The sequence below is a fragment of the Danio rerio genome, chromosome 1, assembly GCF_052040795.2.
Source record: "Danio rerio strain M-AB ecotype USA chromosome 1, GRCz13ab, whole genome shotgun sequence".
Taxonomy (NCBI): Eukaryota; Metazoa; Chordata; class Actinopteri; order Cypriniformes; family Danionidae; genus Danio; species Danio rerio.
In genome coordinates this window covers 54,603,459-54,625,057 of record NC_141021.1, presented here as the reverse complement: position 1 = coordinate 54,625,057, position 21,599 = coordinate 54,603,459, and the positions used below count along the sequence as shown (strand labels likewise).

The 21,599-nt window shown below is 38.6% G+C and overlaps 1 protein-coding gene and 2 long non-coding RNA genes across 3 annotated transcripts in view; 1 reads left to right on the top strand and 2 right to left on the bottom strand.

The window, feature by feature from the left end:
- Positions 1-1,202: 1,202 nt before the first annotated feature.
- rad23aa (RAD23 homolog A, nucleotide excision repair protein a) lies at positions 1,203-18,599 on the top strand. Its single transcript, NM_001003739.1, is given in 9 exon segments — positions 1,203-1,443; positions 5,331-5,492; positions 8,172-8,362; positions 10,722-10,768; positions 12,406-12,533; positions 12,609-12,684; positions 13,686-13,816; positions 16,277-16,450; positions 18,092-18,599. Coding segments are annotated over 9 exon segments (1,089 nt in total). The 5' UTR covers positions 1,203-1,377; the 3' UTR covers positions 18,206-18,599.
- Positions 12,713-17,290, bottom strand: LOC147837529 (uncharacterized). The gene is made up of 3 exons (XR_015477036.1): positions 15,731-17,290; positions 14,977-15,037; positions 12,713-13,990 (listed from the first exon to the last, which is right to left on the bottom strand). It is a non-coding gene; the product is annotated as an uncharacterized LOC147837529 (long non-coding RNA).
- Positions 18,389-21,599, bottom strand: part of LOC147837528 (uncharacterized) — a 5,274-nt gene continuing 2,063 nt past the window's right edge. Inside the window, exon 2 of the long non-coding RNA XR_015477032.1 lies at positions 18,389-21,374. This is a non-coding gene — a long non-coding RNA (uncharacterized LOC147837528). The remainder of the gene's footprint in view (positions 21,375-21,599) is intronic.

Sequence of the window (21,599 nt, the reverse complement as noted above, 5' to 3'; positions counted from 1 at the left end):
GGTGCTCCGGTTTCCCCCACAGTCCAAAGACATGCGTTACAGGTGAATTGGCTAGGCTAAATAGTCCATAGTGTGTGAGTGTGATTGAGTGTGTGTGTGAAGTTTCTGAGAGATGGGTCGCAGCTGGAAGGGCATCCGCTGCGTAGAAAAAACATGTGCTGAATAAGATGGTGGTTCATTCCGCTGTGGCGACCCCGGAGTAATAAAAGGGACTAAGCCAAAAAGAAAATAAATGAATGAATGTATTAAATTACTTAATGAAAAATACTTCAGCATTTATTAATAATTATGTACAAACACATGCTTGTTACCTTTGGTAATGCACTGTGAGTTAACTTGAAGTAACAATGAGCAACTTCATTTCATTAGCAAAGATAAATAAATACTGTAATAAATGTATTGTTCATTATTTATTCATGTTCGTAGCCACATTTGCTAACATTAACTAATGCAACCTTATCGAAGTGTTACAAATTATGCTTAATTAAAATGTTTTGTGTCTAAGGCAAGTGTTCAAACCATTGATTTATATAGAATGACAATGATGTTATTTAGCCCTATTATACACTGACCGGCCACTTTATTAGGTACACCTGTCCAGATGCTCATTAACGCAAATTTTATGACAATTCGCACAGGCTCACCAAAATTTGATAAAAGAAGACTGGAAAAACATTGCCTGGTCTGATGAGTCTCGATTTCTGCTGTGACATTCAGATGGTCGGGTCAGAATTTGGCATCAACAGCGTGAAAGTATGAATCCATCCTGCTTTGTATCAACAGATCAGACTGCTGGTGGTGGTGTAATGGTGTGGGGGATATTTTCTTGCCACACTTTGGGCCCATTAGTCCCAATTGAGCATCGTGTCAACTCCACAGACTGGTTTCTTGAACATGTAAATGAGTTCACTGTACTCAAATAGCCTCCACAGTCACCAGCATTCAATCCAATAGAGCACTTTTGGGATGTGGTGGAACCGGAGATTCACATCATGGATGTGCAGCTCTGAGAAATATTTCCAGTACCTTGTTAAATCTATGCCAGGTAGGGATTAAGGCGGTCCTGAAGGCAAAAGGGGGTCCAACCCGGTACTAGGAAGGTGTACTTAATAAAGTGGCCGGTGAGTGTAGCTCAGCGCTTCAAACCGTAATTCCCCTCATTTCCGAGTGATGTCAGTACGTCAAAACTCCGCCTCTCCGCACCACCACCGAAGAAATGACGCAGACAGGCGTGTTTTTAGCCTGTTAGCCAGAGAGCTACATCTTTTAACGTCCATTAACTGTCCTTGGCTTTCAAACTCAAACATTTCCTCGGGACATAAACCTGTACGAAGGTCCAGAATCGAGAAGTAAGGAGAAGACGAAGACACAGCAGTCATGCAGATCACACTGAAGACATTGCAGCAGCAGACCATTCAAATAGACATCGACGATGAGCAGACGGTATTAACGGTTTATTTACGCTTGTTATAATGCGTTAACGACATGGATAAGTGTTCGAAGCACATACATATCAACGATAGCTGTACATTTCGAGCTAAGAAAGATGACAAGGAGCGTTAATTCATTTATGAGTCACTGGGGATCATTTGGGCGTGTTAAGCATTAACGATAGATAGATAGATAGATAACGTTAGATAGATAGATAGATAGATAGATAGATAGATAGATAGATAGATAGATAGATAGATAGGTATTATATTGGTATATATTAGATATTAATAAGTAACAGTTAGATAGATAGAAAATGAAGGTCTGTATAGTGTAGTATGACGATTAATGCAACTCGCGATAGTTTGTCGTTAGGTTTGTGTATAGTATCGATTATATGTAACATACTGTGCGTGTATAATTGTTATCTAAGTAAATATTCCAAGCCACATAAATCTTAATAACTATACAATAACTTAATAAAAAGTATAAAGTTATGTATAGTCAAATAAGTGATGTTTAATTTTTAGAGGACTGGAAGATGCATGTCTTCATTATTCTTAAGCAGGTTTCTATTTACTGGTAAAAACGAGATATAATTTAGACTTAAATAATCTAAATTTGAGAGATGAATTGGTCAAAACTTATTGCCAGATTCATGTATGGAAAATATTGTAACATTCAAACAGTGGTACAAGAAATGGAGCCTATCCCTCCATTTCCAACCTGAAAGCTACTAAATAAATAGATGATAACATGTATAATTGTTACGGAAGTCAATATTCCAAGCCACATAAATCTTAATATTGTGATAGCACAATAAAAAGTATATAGTTATGTCTGATCAAATAAGTGATGTAGTTTTTTAAAGAAGACTGGAAGCTACATGCCTTCATAGTTATAAAAGTTTAATTTTACTAGTAAAATAGTCCAAAAACAAGAAATAAAGTCAAAATTACAGCGATGGAGTCGTCAAAATGTACTGCCAGATTCATATATGGAAAATATTGTACATTCTTTAAACAGTTGTACAAGAAATGGAGCCTATCCCTCCATTTCCAACCCAAAAATTACTAAATAAATGGATTATAACATGTAATTGTTACCGAAGTAAATATATCAAGCCAGATAAATCCTAACAACAATTACAATAACATAATAAAAAAAAGTATTAAGTTACATTAAATCAATTAAGTAATATTCAATTTTGAAAGAGGACTGAAAGATACATCACGTCATAGTTATTAAACAGGTTTCTATTTACTGGTTAAAAAGAGATGTAAATTAGACATAAAATCCGAATCTGAGAGATGGAGTCGTCCTAACGTACCGCCAGATTCATATATGGAAACATGCACACACATGTATAATTGTTATCAAAGTCAATATTCCCAGCCACATAAATCTAAATAACTATCACAATAACATAATTAAAAAGTATATAGTTATGTATAGTCAAATAAGTGATGATTATTTTTTTAAAGAGGCCTGGAAGCTACATGCCTTCACAGTTATGAAGCAGGTTTCTTTTTACTGGTAAAATAATCAAAAAATGAGATATTAAGTTAAAATTAGAGCGATGTAGTTGTCATAATGTACTGCCAGATTCATATAAGGAAAATATTGTAATATCTTCAAATAGTGGTACATGAAATGGAGCCTATCTCTGCATTTCCAGCCTGAAAGTTACTAAATAAATGTATTTAAAACATGTATAATTGTTACCAAAGTCAATTTTCTAAGCCAGTGGTTCTCAAACTGTGGTACACGGGCTTACTTCTAGTGGTACGCAGAGGAATCAAAAATGTCATATGTACATACATATATTTAAAAATGTCTCAAAAATGATTATATATGATGAAATGTAGCCTATATTTCCAGGTGTTGATACTTTACATTTAAGTACAGGAGTTTTTTTTAACTTTAAGAACAGTAACCTGTCATTTTTAACTTTTAAAAGCACATTTTAATTTTAATGTTGACATTTTTTTACGTATAAGCACAGTACAGGGTTAATGTTCAAACTATTTATAATGTTTAAAGTGTCTGACGATAATACGCTTAATAATACAAATTAATTGCCTCATTTTTAAACTGTACAGAGCTGTAGCTGTTACACTGGGGCCCACTATGCTACAGTATTTCAATACTGCTTATTTTGGTGGTACTTGGAGAGACCATTTTTTTCTGAGGTGGTACTTGATGAAAATTTTTAAGAACCACTGTTCTAAGCCACATAAATCTTAATAACTATTCATTCATTCAATCTTTTTCTTTTCGTCTTATGCCGAGTTCAGACTGCATGATTTTCAAAGTAGTCGTGTCACAGATGTTTTCACACTGCATGACTATCTGGGCTAGCGTTTCGTCGCTGCTTTGTTTACACTGCAAGATGGATCGGCAACAGGGACTTTCACATTGCATGACTTTACTATAGAAAGAATCGCCGACAACTTCGTCCAAACTACGTCTCACAGCCAAAAACACGTAGTATATCTTTTGTTATTAACTACATAATGAGAAAGAAGCCTTTAATGGGGTAGAACATGTACATATTTGCTCACCTGGGTTTAAAGGGAATTAGCCATTTCTCCTAAACGTTGATAAACAAATTTCTTTCTGTATGAAACGTCAAACAGACACAGTTGCTCCTGAGTCCTGTCAACCCTCCTCTAGTTTTTCCTCCATTTCGTGGGTCCAAATAAACCAAAAAAGAGCGCTTTTAACTTCTCCCCAGCCTCCCGCTGGGCTGCAGCAGGTATACACACACGCACACACAAGTGAAAGCTGCTCTCTCATTGGCTGTAGGTGATGGCTGATGTTATTTTCAGTCAAAACTCAATTCACACGGCATGATTTGAATCGCCGACAGCTCCAGATATTTAGCACGCCAAACATCTCACAGGCATCGGCGACTCATCGGCGATTCTCTCAGATTGCGTCTTTAAAAGTTCATACTGTGTGATTGTCACTCACGTGCACGAGCAGCGATTTGCCTGTGATTTCAGGCATTTGTCGGCGATTTCTCAAAACCTGTCGGCGAGCCAAAATCGGGGCTAAAATCACGCAGTCTGAACTAGGCAGTAGTCCCTTTTTTAATCTGGGGTCGCCACAGCGGAATGAACCGCCAACTTATCCAGCACATGTTTTACGCAGCGGATGCCCTTTCAGGTGCAACCCATCTCTGGGTATTAATAACTATTATAATAACATAATTTAAAAGTATATAGTTAAGTATAATCAAATAAGTCACATAAAATTTTTAAAGAGGACTGGAAGCTGCATGTCTTCATAATTATTAAGCAGGTTTGTATTTACTGAAAAAATAGTTAAAAAACGAGGTGTAATTTAGACGTAAAAGTTCAAATTTGAGAGATGGAGTCGTCAAAACATATTGCAAGCTTCATATATGGAAGATATTACATTCTTCAAACAGTGGTACAAGAAATGGAGCCTATCCCTCCATTTCCAACCTGGAAATGACTAAATAAATGGACAATAACATACAGTCCATGTATAACTGTTAGAAGAGGCAATATTCCAAGCCACATGAATCTTAATACTATTATAATAACACAATTAAAACATATATAGTTATGTATAATCAAATACGTTATATTTAGCGGACTGGAAGATACAAATCTTAGGTATAAAGTAGGTTTTCTTTTACTGGTAAAATAGTCCACAAACGAGATATAAATATCAAATAAGCCTCTTCTGAAGTCAACGAGAAGTCAAGTTATTATTTGTTGTTCTTAAAACTTGGATAGGCGACAAGCTTTTTGTCAGGGAGTGTACATCATTACTGTTTTTCTTCACCCTGCTGCCTTCCAGTATTGCATTATTTTCCTTTTCTAATGTCCATGTGTGTGTTTTTAATGCTCATGTTTCTGACACAGGTGAAGGCGTTGAAGGAGAAGATCGAGGCTGAGAAGGGCCGGGACAGTTTTCCGGTAGCGGGACAGAAGCTCATCTATGCTGGGAAGATCCTGCAGGACGATACGCCCATCAAAGAGTACAAAATCGATGAGAAGAACTTTGTGGTGGTGATGGTGTCAAAGGTCAGAGACTTTTAACGGCGGTCAAAATCATTCGCCCTCCATTAAATGTTTTTTTTTTCTTTATCAAATATTTGTCAAATGATGTTTAACAGAGCAAGGAATTTTCACAGTATTTCCTATCATATATTTCTTCAGGAAAAAGTCTTATTTGTTTTATTTCGGCTGGAATAAATGCAGTTTTTAATTTGTTAAAAACCATTTAAAGGTCAATATTATTAGCCTTCTTAAGAGATTTTTTTTTCAGATAGTCAACAGAACAAACCATTGTTTTACAATAACTTGCCTAATTACCCTAATCTGCCTAGTTAACCTAATTAACCTAGTTAAGCCTTTAAATGTCACTTTAAGCTGTATATAAGTGTCTTGAAAAATATCTAGTCAAATATTATTTACTGTCATCATGGCAAAGATAAAATAAATCAGTGTTTATAAATGAGTTATTAAAACTTTTATGTTTACAAAAGTGTTGAGAAAAATCTCTCCGTTAAGCAGAAATTGGGGCTAATCATTTAGGAGGGCTAATAATTCTGACTGCAACTGTGTTACTGACGTTCATGCTGAATCTCAGGGTGCTTTCACACCTACACTTTTGTTTCGGAACGTATCTCGTTTGTCCAGTTAGCGCGGTTCGATTGGCATATGTGAACAGGGCAATCACGCTCTGTTCCGCGCCAAAGTAATCGCTCCGAGATCTCTTAAATGAGGTGGTCTCGGCTCGATTGAAACCAACCCTGGAGCGGTTCGATTGCAGTGAGAAAGCGATCCGATCCGAGCGCGGTTATATCACAGTGTTTTATGGATATGTAATAGGTTTATGGCTATATGAAGAGAGAATTCTGAGTAGGGCGGGAAGATTCGCGAGTCTCCGGATGCCCGCAAACGAGAGATGATCTCCCGGTAATCTTGCGTCTCCCTCCCGGTCCTCAAATAGGCATCGTCGCGCACCCTTCTCACCCCTCCCCATCGCGTCTCTCCTCAGACACGTCGCGCGCGCACCCTGTCAATGACCACCAAACCACCACCTCTCCTGACAGCTGAGCGGGACGCTGCAAAATAAACCCTGACACTGACCAATGTAAGGACAGTTTACTCGCACGTGACTTGTTTTAGCTCTTTTGGTCCGTTTAGAAACTTTGCAGTGTGAAAGCGAACCGCTCCAAGAGCAAAGAGCAACAATGTAACATTTGTAATCTCTGTATCGGAACAACTGAATTGATTCACAGGTGTGAAAGCACCCTCAGTCTGCTCCCTTGCTTACTAGTTATGGCACTGCTCAGAGAGTCGGCCATTTTAAGGGCCATCTCAATCGCTAAATGCTTCCAGTGCACTGAAACATTTACATCCCTGAAAATCCAATAATGCACTGGGAGAAAAAAAAATCAATGCTCATTAACTTCACTTAACGGAAGTTCTGAAGCACAAAATATGCATCATGTGAACCAAACATGACATGTTTTTTATTCTATTTATATTTATCCATAAAGGAACACACAAGATAGCACACATTTATAAACGATTAATGCCCGAAATGTTAGGAAGCGATCACATTATTTACAGGGTTTTCAAAATTTGGCTTTTCTCTAACTCGCTTCCAGGTTTTTGCATACAAATTGATGTCATAGTTCCTCCACCCTATAGCAATGTGCGCTACACTGTCAGAAAAACGGGTACGGTTGGGGTCCATTTGGGAACACTTGGGGTACAAATGGTGAAGTTGTACCCTCAATGGTTCAAAGTAGCACCCTAAGAAACTTATATGTACCATTTAAGGGTAAAAAAGGTACAAATATGTTCCCAGCTGTCCATGTTTGATGGCTCAAAGAAAGGTACAATCACTTGTGTGAAAAAAGAAGCAAGTCAACATGTATGAAATTGTCATTTATGTCATGAGTTGTTGGTTATTTGGAAGAAATGCACAAAAAAACTGTACATTAACAATAAAATGATTTATTATATAAAGCATGGTATTATCATTAATATTATAAATTATTATTTTTGATTTAAGAAAATGTTAACATGAATCCTCCTAAATGTGAAGGTGGTATCTCGATCTTTGTTTCTTGAAACAAACACATTTTGCAGTATTCCTCTTCTCTTATCAAGTAAAATATTCGTTCATTTTCTTTTTGGCTTACTCCATTTATTAATCTGGGGTCGCCACAGCGGAATGAACCACCAACTTATCCAGCATATGTTTTATGCCCTTCCAGCTGCAACCCATTACTGGAAAACACCCATACACACTCATTCACTACGGCCAATTTAGCTTACCCGATTCACCTATAGCGCATGCCTTTGGACTGTGGGGGAAACCAGAGCACCTGGAGGAAACCCACGTGATCAAGGGGAGAACATGCAAATTTCACACAGAAATGCCAACTGACCCAGCCGAGGCTCAAACCAGCGACCTTCTTGCTGTGAGGCAGACATGCTAGCCACTGTGACGTCAAAGTAAAACATTACCTAAATAAAAAGGCAAAGATTAAAAGTAATTTAGTTACATGAACATTAATTTACCATCACTTGGGTTTTATCATTACCTGTGACTTCCTACCAGTGGCTGAATTTAAGTACACGACCTGCTGATTCACTAGCTAGGGAGCTGCATTGAGCTTGAGACGCATCCCCAGACTTGAAAATGAAACGATTCCACTAAGCGTTTGTTTTTCTTTCATGCAGACGAAATCACCAGGAACTTCCGCCGCACCCTCAGAACCATCCAGATCAGTGGCAGCTTCGTCATCCTCCTCTTCCTCCTCTCCTCCACCTCCTCCTCCTCCAGCTCCAGCTCCAGCTGCCATCCCATTCACAGATGAGTGTTCACGAGACGACCCTCCGGCTACGGTCTCTCCTGCACGCAGTCCTGACGGGTTAGACACAAGACAAATAATTTAACTAGACATTTTTCTGTGTGGAAGTGAGATGATAGCCCCTTTCTCACATACGGAATTTTCTGAAACGGGTCAGCATGAAGATTTTAAACGTTTAAAATATATTTAAATCAGTCGAGTGTTAATAAACATTACCCATATTTTCACATGCTATTTGAAACATTAAAGAGCCCCTATTATGCATAATGAAAGGTCATATTTTGGTTTTGGGGTACCAACAACAACAGGCTGAAATGCATGCAAGGTCAAAAAAACACTTTCATTGTCTTATGATATGCATTTATTTTTACCTCATTATTAGGCTCACACGGAATCTGCACGCGCAGAATTCTGCAGATTTTCCACAGAATTCCGCAGATTTCTGGAGATTTTTAGCCCGTTATTAATTCTATTTATTTACTTGAGTAAATGTGTAAATATAAATGTATTCAGTTTTTATTTAGTAATTTATTACTTTTTATTTAATAAATTAAGGTTTTAGTTATAATTAGGCTCACACGGAATCTGCGCGCGCAGAATTCTGCAGATTTTCCACAGAATTCCGCAGATTTCTGGAGATTTTTAGCCCATTATTAATTCTATTTATTTACTTGAGTAAATGTGTAAATATGAATTTATTCAGTTTTTATTCAGTAATTTATTACTTTTTATTTAATAAATTAAGGTTTTAGTTATGATTAGGCCCACACGGAATCTGCGCGCGCAGAATTCCGCAGATTTTCCGCAGAATTCCGCAGATTTCTAGAGATTTTTAGCCCATTATTAATTCTATTTATTTACTTGAGTAAATGTGTAAATATAAATTTATTCAGTTTTTATTCAGTAATTTATTACTTTTTATTTAATATATTAAGGTTTTTGTTATAATTAGGCCCACACATAATTTGCGCATGCAGAATTCCGCAGATTTTCCGCAGAATTCCACAGATTTTTAGCCCATTATTAATTCTGTTTATTTACTTGAATAAATGTGTAAATATGAATTTATTTAGTTTTTATTCAGTAATTTATCACTTTTTATTTAGTATATTAAGGTTTTTGTTATAATTAGGCCCACACAGAATTTGCGCATGCAGAATTCCGCAGATTTTCCGCAGAATTCCGCAGATTTTTAGCCCGTTATTAATTCTGTTTATTTACTTGAATAAATGTGTAAATATGAATTTATTCAGTTTTTATTTAGTAATTTATTACTTTTTATTTAATAAATTAAGGTTTTAGTTATGATACTCCGCTGGATACTCCCAAAATAATTCCGCAAAAATCCGCAGATTTTTACCAAAATTCTCAGCAGAAATAGCAAAAATCGTCCACAGATTCCATCTGGCCCTGCTCATTATCCCAACAACTCCAATATGATTTGTTCAGCGATTCATTTCTTCTCAAACCCCTCCTTGGTGTGAGGCTAATCTGCTGTGATTGGTGGATGACCCAGTCTGTTGTGATTGGTTTACTGGGTTCAGTGCGTGACAGAGAGAAACACTCAGGGCACAGAGTATGTGAGAGCCTAAAGCAGAGGTGCAATCAAGCAATGTAGTTAAACATCAGCATATACTCTACTCTTAACCCTAACCCCAAGTAATAACAATGGCACACATTCAGTATTAATCCACACAGTGCCAAAAGTCGAACTATTTTAAAAATTGACAGGCAACGCATGTAAGGCACAGCTGATGGAGGTCAAAGCAAAGGCAAACGGCAGAAGATCACGAGTTCAGAAACGCATTTAAATCAGTAAAGGAAGAAGCATGTGGCACATTTGTAACATGGTTTTGGATGCAATATGTGAACAGCCCCATAAAGATTTAACCTGAAGGATACAGTACAAGCACTGATCTATAATAGATACGTGATTACAAGCCACGTGAAGTGATTACAAGTTACAACACACAATTAAATACGTATTTTGCAAACTACAAAAAAAAAACGAGGCAACAGTTTTAATTACATTTACATGTTATGATCTGGAGGAAGAAGAAACTGGTCCATATGAACTTTAATGCAGCGTTCACACCAGATGCGGAACGCGCGTCAAGCGCGAGTGATTTACATGTTAAGTCAATGCAAACGCACGAATAGACATCCTGCGGCGCGATACGCGCGAATGGCGCAGGGCAAATTGAGCATTTTGCACGTTTGACGCAATCAATAATATACATTTTTAATATAAATTGAGTTTGGTAATGACACTAAAATAGTATATATTCTCAACATTAAAACTGAAGTGTGTGTGTGTGTGTGTGTTTGTGCTATGCAAATAGTGCTGTCCTCTTTCTTAACTAAATAAATATCATAAATATGAATGATAATCTAAATTGGTTGTGTGTTTGTTTTGCAGTGGCACAGATGTTGTAGGTGAAGGAGAAGATGCATCTTCAACACTAGGTGAAAAACCACAACTTTATGTTGTCAGGTCACTTTATTTTAAGCTACAATTTTCATTATTAACAAAACTGTTACATTTACCTCAATAAACTTATAGTTTGGTATTAGGTAGGATTGGGAATTCAGAATAAAACCATACAGAATATGTTGTAATAAGTTTTTAGTGACTAATGCTGAGATCAGACTGTATAATTTTAGCCCCAAATTTGACTCACTGAAAAGTTTTGAGAAATCGAAGACAAATGCCTAAAATCACAGGCAAATTCACGTGAGTATCAATCACACAGTGTGAAATATCAAAGATAGATCTGAGAGAATTGCCTATGAGTTGCTGACACCGTAATTGGCATCCTAAGTGAAGTTTATGTATAAACAAATTTCGAGAGGATCACGTGCTTATGATTGCTAGCGCCTGGATCCGCATTATCCAATTCACTACGCTCCAATCAGATGACTCCTAAACTACTATAAATACCCTGGGTTTCATTCCTCTGCTATCTTCGTTTTGAAGAGTCCCCCCTTCCACCCCTACTCCTCCTTCTTAGATGGGTGACACGGTGGCCCAGTGCGTAGCACTGTTGCCTCACAGCAAGAATGTCTCTGGTTCCAGGCTTTACCAAACCAGCAGACATTTCTGTGTGGAGTTTGCACTTCTCCCCGTGCTCACGTGGGTTTCCCCCGTGTTCCCCAGGTTTCCTCCCACCGCCTAAAAACATGCAATTAAGTTAATTAAATAATCTAACTTCAAGAGCAATCACTTACTGTTCATTGGTTACTACAGGAGGGGGTTCTCAAGATCTACCTGAGCTCAAACTCCCCTCACGCCTTGCAATGGGAGGGAGCCCAGGGCTCGAGGATCTCATGAGCTCGGGGCTCTCTCCCGGCACAGCATGCCAAACAAGCTTTTTCATCAGCTAAGTGTGAACTCTTGAAATATCGTTGATTTAAAATTATGCCGTGTGAAATGTGTTCTGACTGAAAATAACATTGGCGTTCAGCTACAGCCAACGAGAGAGCAGCATTCACTAGTATGGGTATCTACAGGCCAGCAGGAGGTTGAGAGAGAAGTTAAGGGCTTCTTCTGGTCTATTTGGACCCAAGAAATGGAGGAAAAACTAGTGTACATTTGGCAGGATCACTTACTTCTATTTGTCGTGTCATCTCAGCAATACCACAATACAAAAAGAAAAAAACGAAAAGAGAAATTGCTGATTCCCTTCAAAAGCCTGGTGAGCAAAAAAAGTAGATTTTCTACCCCACTAAAGGCTTCTTTCTCATTATGTAGTTAATAACACAAGATATACGACATGACCATGTTGTTTCCATGTCAGTTTGCGTATGTTTGGTTGTGAGACGTAGTTCGTGGACCGAGACAACGTTGTCGGCGATTCTTCCTATTGTAAAGTCATGCAGTGTGAAACGCCCTGTCGCTGATTTGTTTTACTGTGTAAACACAGCACCCTCAGAACGCTAGCCCAGATAGTCATGCAGTGTGAAAACATCTGTGACACGACTACTTTGAAAATTATGCAGTCTGAACTCGGCATGAAGTGTAATCAAAAAAAAAAGACAGAACAATGATGAAAATCTTTTTGTGATGGTTAATTTGCGAATGCTCATACTTGTGTGTTGTGCAGTCACAGGTCAGGAGTATGATGCGATGCTCACAAACATCATGTCTATGGGTTATGAGAGAGATAAAGTGGTGGCTGCTCTTAAAGCCAGTTACAACAACCCTCACCGGGCCGTGGAGTATCTGCTCAATGTGAGTCTGCAGTTTATTAAATTGTGCTTGATTTATTGTGAAGCCTCCCTGTTGATCAATGTGTGTTTGCCTCAGGGAATCCCAACAGTCCCGGTGCAGGAAACCAATCCTGCTCCCGCTCAGCTCCCCACAGACACACAGCCCACAGAAGGTGAGGCGCTTGCATTATCTTTTTCATAAAAAAATTCCACCATCCCGTACAAACTTTTAGGATACCGGGTGTCAGATTTGCACAATCCGTATGCACAACGCTTTGGCTTTTTTCCCTTGCTTGAAAGCTTGACAGACCTCCTGCACGTAGCTATGGTTGCTAAGCCACGATTGGTGTGTGACGGTTTTCGGGTGTGGCTTAGCGAAGGGCCAGTTACATCACTCACTTTGCAAAAAAAAAAAAAACCTAAATATTGAGTTACATTTAAGACACAAGTTCAAATAAAGTTTCTAACAAAGCCAGAGTGGAAGATTTTATGTCAGAGTAACACTGCAATGTTTCATTTCTGATTAAATCGTTTTTTTAAATAAATAAAGTGAGTGAACGATTCAATGATCCATTCACAAACACTGCCACTTGGTTAATTTCTGAACGAATCAGCTTGTTAAATGAATCATTTGAATAAATTATTCGGTAAATCGTTCATTAAGACAAGGACTTGATGACAATAATGACGCAGTTCCTGGAGAAACGCAATATTAAATAAGAAAAATGTGGGGGCGTGGCTTGTTGTTTTCTCATGTGAGCTGATTGGATGTAGTAAATTAAGGGGGGTTTCATTCTGAAAATGGTTTGGGGAGAGTTATTACAACCTAATAGACTCCTTCTCCTCGCCTTTTCTGTTTGCTGTCAAAACTGACAGCTGGAGGGGCGTGGCTAACATATTCAACCACGCCCTAATCTGAGAATTTATCTGAAAACAAACAGGACGTGCATTGTCAGATTTCAATTAAAGTTTACAAGGGCAAACTATTTATTTTTATTAATGACATGCACAGAATTGTTCGCCACAAAACTAGCAATGTGAGCTAGCCACATCATATTTCAGGTGTCGTTCAATAGCATCACAGAATGTAGAATGAATGGGGGAAAAAAAGTTAAGAGGTATTGTTGTGTTTGTCAGACCTGTATTTGAAAGCTGGTGTTTTGTTTTGTGTCAGGTGAGAATCCTCTGGAGTTTCTGCGCTCTCAGCCTCAGTTTCAGAGCATGCGGCAGGTCATCCAGCAGAACCCGTCGCTACTGCCGGCGCTGCTGCAACAGCTGGGTCAGGAGAATCCCGAGCTCCTGCAGGTCTGCAAACTCACACACATGCACACACACTAGGCATGGGTCGATAATCAGTTTCCAGGTTTACATCTGTTTGGAAAATGTAGCTAACATTTTCTTTTATACTGTTGCTAACGTACAGTTGAAGTCAGAATTATTAGACCTCCTTAATTATTAGACTGCTTGTTTATTTTTTTACTAAGGGTGTCACGATCCTCCAAATCCTCGATTCGATTACATTTTCGATTCTAAAGGCACGGTTCGATTTGATTTTCGATTATGAATAATTAATTAATTAATGACAGATTAATTATTTGTAGCCTACCGTTTAAACTACCTGACCTGCATGCTCTTTGTTTTACCCATAAACAAATCATACAGTAAATGAATAAAGGCAAGTTACACACATAATTACCACCTGTCAATCACTTTTTCTGCGGAACTCGTGAATAGGCAGTGATCTGTGTCGTTATAATGGTGTCGCTTAAAAAAGACGCACAAACAACAGGAACCAGCCAACAGTATCTGAGTTGTTCGCTAAAATGACTAAGTACAAGTGAGTGAAAGATTGAAGCAGTCCTCTGACTGCCTGGACCTGCTGTCTCGAGCGCATGGCTGTATGAGCGTCTGTGTCTGTGTGGTCACGTGATGTGCATTTTCAGAGGTAGAGAGGAAGGAGGGCTGCTCAGAAATGCTACACGCCACTGTGGATGTCAAATCGTTGTCGTTCTAAAATGCCATTTAAAAACAAAGACAGTGTAAACAGGGCCTGAGTGTGTACTTTTCGCGAGCGGATTTGCAACGGGGGCGGGCGGAGGATCGCGATGCCGGTGTTGTTTATCGGACGAACCGTACGTAATACGTACATAGCAGAGCTTGCAAACTGTGTTTTTTTTGTCGACAACACGAACGTTGTCAACATAACTCACTGGAAATCCCAAAATGCTTACACACCGGCGACTTCATTGAAAGAGGAGAGTGTTTAAGTTCTGTCGACGGGTCTCCTGCTTCTGCAGTTTAACAAGCACTTCAACAAGCCTGTTTTTTTCCCGCTTGGCAAGCCAAGCTGACGTGGGGGCGTGGCAGCATCGACGATTCTATTTTTTGATTCGATAATCGAAATTGAGCATAAATTTCGATCGATTTCGATTAAAAATCGAAATCGTGACACCCCTATTTTTTACCAATTTCTGTTTAACGATGAGAAGATTTTTTCAACACATTTCTAAACTATAGTTTTAATAACTCATTTTATATATGTCATACTGGACTATTTGGAAATAAACAAGCCAAAACAGCCCTAACAGGAAAGCTAAAGGAGTGTAAAATCCCACCTTCAGATCTAAAGCTACTAATAAAAGGCTATATTCTCTACAAATGCCAGACAGAATGGGATCAGTGCCCTGAAAATAAATGTTTTGAAATTCAGCCTGAAATAGGGAAAAAAATCGAATTTATTTTTTTTAAGTCAAGACATGATGAGATTGTTTATAGAAGATGCTGCCGCATTGGACACACAAGACTTACACATGAACATTTACTTAAAGGAGAAGAACCACCAAAATGTTTATATTGCAACAGAAACCAAACTGTTAAACATATTCTTGTGGAATGCCCAAGAATTTTTATCTGGAGAGACATTAAGTGAAATATTTTTAAATGTGAATTCATCTAAAATTGCTATAAAATAGAATTTTTATCAAAAGGAAACCTTAAAAACGTTTATTTTTTTAGCTTTTATATTATCATTATTATTATTTATGTATTTTAACTTGTATGTTATTTATTGCTGTTGATGACTTTTAATTATTAGAACATTTTTATAATTATATAAAATTGGTATTTATAAAATGTGGGAAACTTGATCCTTTTTTGCCATGGCATAGCCATAGAAGCTGAAATGGCAATACAATTAAAACTCTCTCTCTCTTTAATAGCTCATTTCTAATAACTGATTTATTTTATCTTTGCCATGATGACAGTAGATAATATTTGACTAGATATTCTTCAAGACACTTCTTTACAGCTTAAAGTGACATTTAAAGGCTTAACTAGGTTAATTAAGTTAACTAGGCAGGTTAGGGTAATTAGACAAGTTATTGTATAACGATGGTTTGTTCTGTAGACTATAGAAAAAAATATAGCATAAAAAGGCTAATAATTTTGACCTTAAAATGTTTTTTTTTAAATTTAAAACTGCTTTTATTCTAGCCGAAATAAAACAAACAAGACTTTCTCCAGAAGAAAAAATATTATCAGACATACTGTGAAAATTTCCTTGCTCTGTTTAACATAATTTGGGAAATATTTGAAAAAAAAATTCAAAGGGGGCTAATAATTCTTCAATTGAGTCTAATAAGACTTCAACTGTATATGTAGTTTATTTTGACCCATGTCTACATATAAATCAAACATGAAAAACTCTGCAGAGCGGTGAGACATTAGAAGCACTGCTTTTACTGACTGTGTGTGTTTGACTCTCAGCAAATCAGCCAGCACCAGGAGCTCTTCATCCAGATGCTGAACGCGCCAGTGGGCGAGGGTGAGGGTGAGCTGGGAGAAGGGGGAGAGTTTGCAGATCTGGGGGCCATCGGGGACGAGGCTGCACCCGGCAGTTTTATACAAGTCACACAACAGGAGAAAGAAGCCATCGAGAGGGTGAGCAAACAAACACTGCTGGGGCTGAGCTATATGACTAGATATACATTCATCGGTCACTTTATTAGGTACACCTGTCCAACTGCTCATTAACGCAAATGTTTAATCAGCAACTTAATGCATTTAGGCATGTAGACATCTGCTGCAGTTCAAACAGAGCATCAGAATGGGGAAGAAAGGTGATTTAAGTGACTTTGAACGTGGCATGGTTGTTGGTGCCAGACAGGCTGCTCTGAAGATTTCAGAAACTGCTGATCTAACTGGGATTTTCATGTACAACCATCTGTAGGGTTTACAGAGCATGGTTCGACAAAGAGAAAATATTCAGTGAGCGGCAGTTCTGTGGGCGCAAATGCCTTGCCGATGCTAGAGGTCAGAGGAGAATGGCCAGACTGGTTCCAGCTAATAGAAAGGCAACAGAAACTCAAATAACCACTTATTACAACAGAGGTCTGCAGAAGAGCATCTCTGAATGCACAACACGTCCAACCTTGAGGCAGATGGGCTACACCCGGTGCCACTCCTATCAGCTAAGAACAGGAAACCAAGGCTACAATTCGCACAGGCTCACCAAAAATAGGACAAAAGAAGATTGGAAAAACGTGGCCTGGTCTGATGAGTCTCGATTTCTGCTGCGACATTCGCATGGTGTGGTCAGAATTTAGGGTCAACAACATGAAAGCATGGATTCATCCTGCCTTGTATAAAAGGTTCAGGCTGGTGGTGGTGGTGTGATGGTGTGGGGGATATTTTCTTGGCACACTTCGTACCAATTGAGCATCGTGTCAACGCCACAGCCTACCTGAGTATTGCTGCTGACCATGTCCATCCCTTTATTACCACAGTGTACCCATCATCTGATGGCTACTTCCAGCAGGATAACGCACCATAAAGCGTGAATCATCTTAGACTGGTTTCTTGAACATGACAATGAGTTCACTATAGTCAAACGGCCTCCACAGTCCCCAGCCTTTAATCCAATAAAGCACATTTGGGATGTGGTGGAACGGGAGATTTGCATCATAGATAAAAATCTGCAGCAACTGCGTGACGCTATTGTGTCAATATGGACTAAAATCCAGTATGAAGTATATTTCCAGTACCTTGTGGAATCTGTGCCACGAAGGATTAAGGCAGTTCTGAAGCCAAATTAGGGTCCAAACTGGCACTAGTACCTAATAAAGTGGCCGGTGAGAGTATATATAAATAAATATATATATATACATATACATACACACAAAAATGTCATACCTTGTTTTTTAAGGTAGTGTGCTGCGCGTTTCAGTACAGCAGGGAGGAAACAAGTGCCTTACCAAACAAATTATGGATCTGGTTTAAAGATGAAGGAGTGATGTTGTTCTCTTCATTTGAACTGAGACGTCAAAACAGCATTAAATGTTGAAAATAGACAAGATGAGAAGAAGATGAGACCATTTTTTCATAGCTTCTTGCGAATGTTAGATGTGAAGTGCACTAAAAATATTGACCTTAGACGGTTTTTAAAAAGATCTACTCAGATTTTTAATATTCCCAGAAGAAAAATAAAATAGGATTTTTAACCTAATATAGGATGTATTTAACTAATATTGAACCTCCGTTTGTGGCTCAAATGTAAACTGCGCTTTGTTCTGCCTCCCTCAGTTAAAAGCTCTGGGGTTTTCAGAAGCTCTGGTGGTCCAGGCCTACTTCGCCTGCGAGAAGAACGAGAATCTGGCCGCCAACTTCCTGCTCAACCAGAACTTCGAGGACGAATGAGAGCGAGCGATGGAGAGTCGCGAGTCCCGCCCCCCCTGCCACCACACAAAGCACTGCATCTACTCGGGACACCGGAGCCCCACATTATTTTTTTGGGTTTACAAGTAAGGGGAGACTGGCAGAGCGGTCGGGGGGAAAAGAAATCACACGCTCAACAGATTCCAGTGGAACTGACATTGGCATTTGGGTTGAATGCACTCTATCTAGCATGTTGAAGGGGTGTGTGGTGTGCACGTGTGCTCCTGTAGGGGGAAAATTTGACTAAATCAGCATCAACTGAACGCTGACGCTCTCAGTAGTAGTGTTACAGGAGGTTAGATGTATATTGCGGGCGTTCGCATTCGCTTGTTTGTTTTTTAGTTGGGCAAAGGATTAAATAAATAAGTCAAATGGAGGAGTTTTAGAGATTTCCAGAACATATTTCAGTATTTCGCACATTCATGACGAATGTGATGGGAGTAGTGTCATTTCTCAGCGACACAAATGATCTGCATTGATGCTGTTTTGTAAGTAAATTCGGTCACTTTATTTTGATGGTCCGTTTGTCGAATTTAAGTAACTAATACTCATTAGATTATAAGTAGACTTTTAGGTTGGGGTCATCCCTGTCAACATTTGTCCCTGAAAATCCGGGAGACCGGGAAGGGGGTTAGGTTTTGGGAGTGAGGTGTTGAATAACACTGTTGAGAACTGTGTACTGTGGTGTTATTAAATTTACTATGAAGCGTGTTTCAAGCGGCCGCTGGGATCGGATGCTATACCAATGTCGGAGACCCGGGGGTTTCACAGACCGTACCAAATTGCTGAGGAATGGGGGAGGGTGGGTGATGGTTGGAATTATGAGAGTTTTCCGGGAGAAATAACAATACGGGAGGGTGGTGGGAGATGGGTTTGAAATACGAGAGAAAAAAACGGGAGTGTTGGGAGGTATGGTTGGGGTTAATGTTATTATAAGTTGACATGTACTTGCAAATATTCTTATAGTCAGTTAAATGTCTATTAAAGGAGCAGTATCAACAGATATTAAGCTGACAGTCTACTAATACTCAAATGGACCATCAAAATAAAGTGTCACCATCTACTCATATCTTGATTGAGTATTACAAAACTGCATTAACGCATCGTTTGTTTGCACTGGTTAAAGTCACCATGAAATTGCAGTCTGAAATGTTTTATGGGTCCTGCTTTATATTAAGTGGCCTTAACTACTATATACTTGCATCAAAATGAATATACAATGTACTTAATGTGTTGTTGATGTATTGCAGAACACTTCTTAAGCTGGGATATGGGTAGGTTTAAGGGTGGGTTAAGGTGAAAGGGATGGTCAACAGTAATTAATTAACAAAATTATTTACAGTTAGTTATTTAATCAAGCATTAGTATGATGTAAATACATGTATTTACACAATAAGTACATTGTTACTAATGATTCATTTCACTGTTAGTACATATTAGTTAAGGCCCCATAATATAAAGTGGAACCATTTTATCAATTTGCATATCATACAGGGCATTTACACAAATGTGATTGGTTGTAAAAAAAAAGGTTAAAAAATAAATATAAAGCCAATTCTATTTGTTCTTTCTCGTTTTGAGGTTACACATTTTAAAATCCTGAAAAACACATTTTTAAATCGTACACATGAGACCCAGAAATGTGCTTTAAATCAGTGTTTCTCAACCCCGTTCCTTGAGGACCACCAACACTGCACATTTTTCTGTCTACTTAACCTAACACACCTGATTCAGATCAGCTCATAACCAGAGACTGAAAGACCTGTAATGGTTGTGACAGGAGACATCCAAAAACAGGCAGTGCTGGTGCTCCTCCAGGATTGTGGTTGAGAAACACTTCTTTAAAGGGACATTTCCATCCAAAAATAAACATACGCTTTCAGCTTATCTGAGGTTTTTAGCTGAAATTGTGATTCTTAAAATGCAAGTCAGCAACTGGCGCTACTTTCAGAGTCAAAAACACATAATAAATAGATGTGGCTACTGTTAATACATTGAGCTCTTATGAAGAGAACATTTCAACCTGTTCCAAACTGACGTTTCTTCCTTGAATGTTTCAGTTATAATGTTTTAAAGTTAAGATCAGGAGCCAGAGGTTTTGTCAGTAGTCACAGAGTTGCATTTTAGAAATCACATACTTGAATGTTTTGTTTAAAGTCACCTACATCTTGGATAGCCTGAGGTTGAGTAAATAAAAGGGATAGTTCACTAAAAAATGATAATTACACTTATTCTCCCTCATCTGCATTTAAAATTTCCTTTGTTGAATACTAAAGAAGATATTTTGAAGAATGCTGGTTGATAGCATCCATTGACTTCCATAGTAGTAAAAACATACAATGGAAATCAGTGTGTGTGTGTGTGTGTGTGTGTGTGTGTGTGTGTGTGTGTGTGTGTGTGTGTGTGTGTGTGTGTGTGTGTGTGTGTGTTCTTCAAAGCATCTTCATCTGTGTTCAACAGAAGAAAGAAAGCACTAATGAGTACTCTGAATTTTATTTTTGGGTGAACTATCCCTTTCAAATCAAGCGATCATCAATCATCAAACTGTTCCTTTAAGAAGCAAAACCAAATCAATTTCATGTTGACTTTAAAAGCATCTTTTTTAACTATCCTATTTAAATCTGAAGTAAAACAGCTCATTAGCATAAATAAGGATCATTTCTTAAGGCTGATTTATTCTTCTTTGTTGAGCGATCGGCGTGATCCTCTGCACCTTTTTTGCGCGTAGTCCTGCATTTATACTTCTGCGTGCTGTTTGTGTTGCTCTGTAATAACACCTCCGAAACACTAGCTGGCAGTAGGTTTTATGCTCCTCCGTGACGAGTTTCTTCGCCGCTGACCGCGTTCTTAAACAGCGCTGATTTGCTATTGTGTTCACCAGTGCTCAACAGAAATGACCGTGAAGGTCATCAGTTCACCAAGTGATAATCTCCCGGAAATCGCGCGTCTCCCTCCCGGTCCTTAAATAAGCCGTGCACCTTCTCACCCATCACCACCAGACACATCACCAGCTCTTCACATCACATCCACCTATGACGACGATGCCATCAACCATCCCGATGTTTCACATTAGACATCGTACGAGGCCAAATTCGTCGACATCGCCCTACCCTAACGCCTACTTCCAACCCTAAACCCAACCGTCACAGTACTGTAAAATTATGAATTATTGTTATACAGTGTCAATAAAAATGCTGCTATATTGATGCGCATATCGCACCTCCGGCAGGCCGCGTATCTGATCTAGACTTTACCATCTACTACCGGAAGTGCGATACGCACATCAATATAGCAGCATGTAAATAAATGTTTCCCAGAGATGGGTTGCAGCTGGAAGGGCATCTGCTACGTAGAACATGTGCTGAATAAGTTGGGG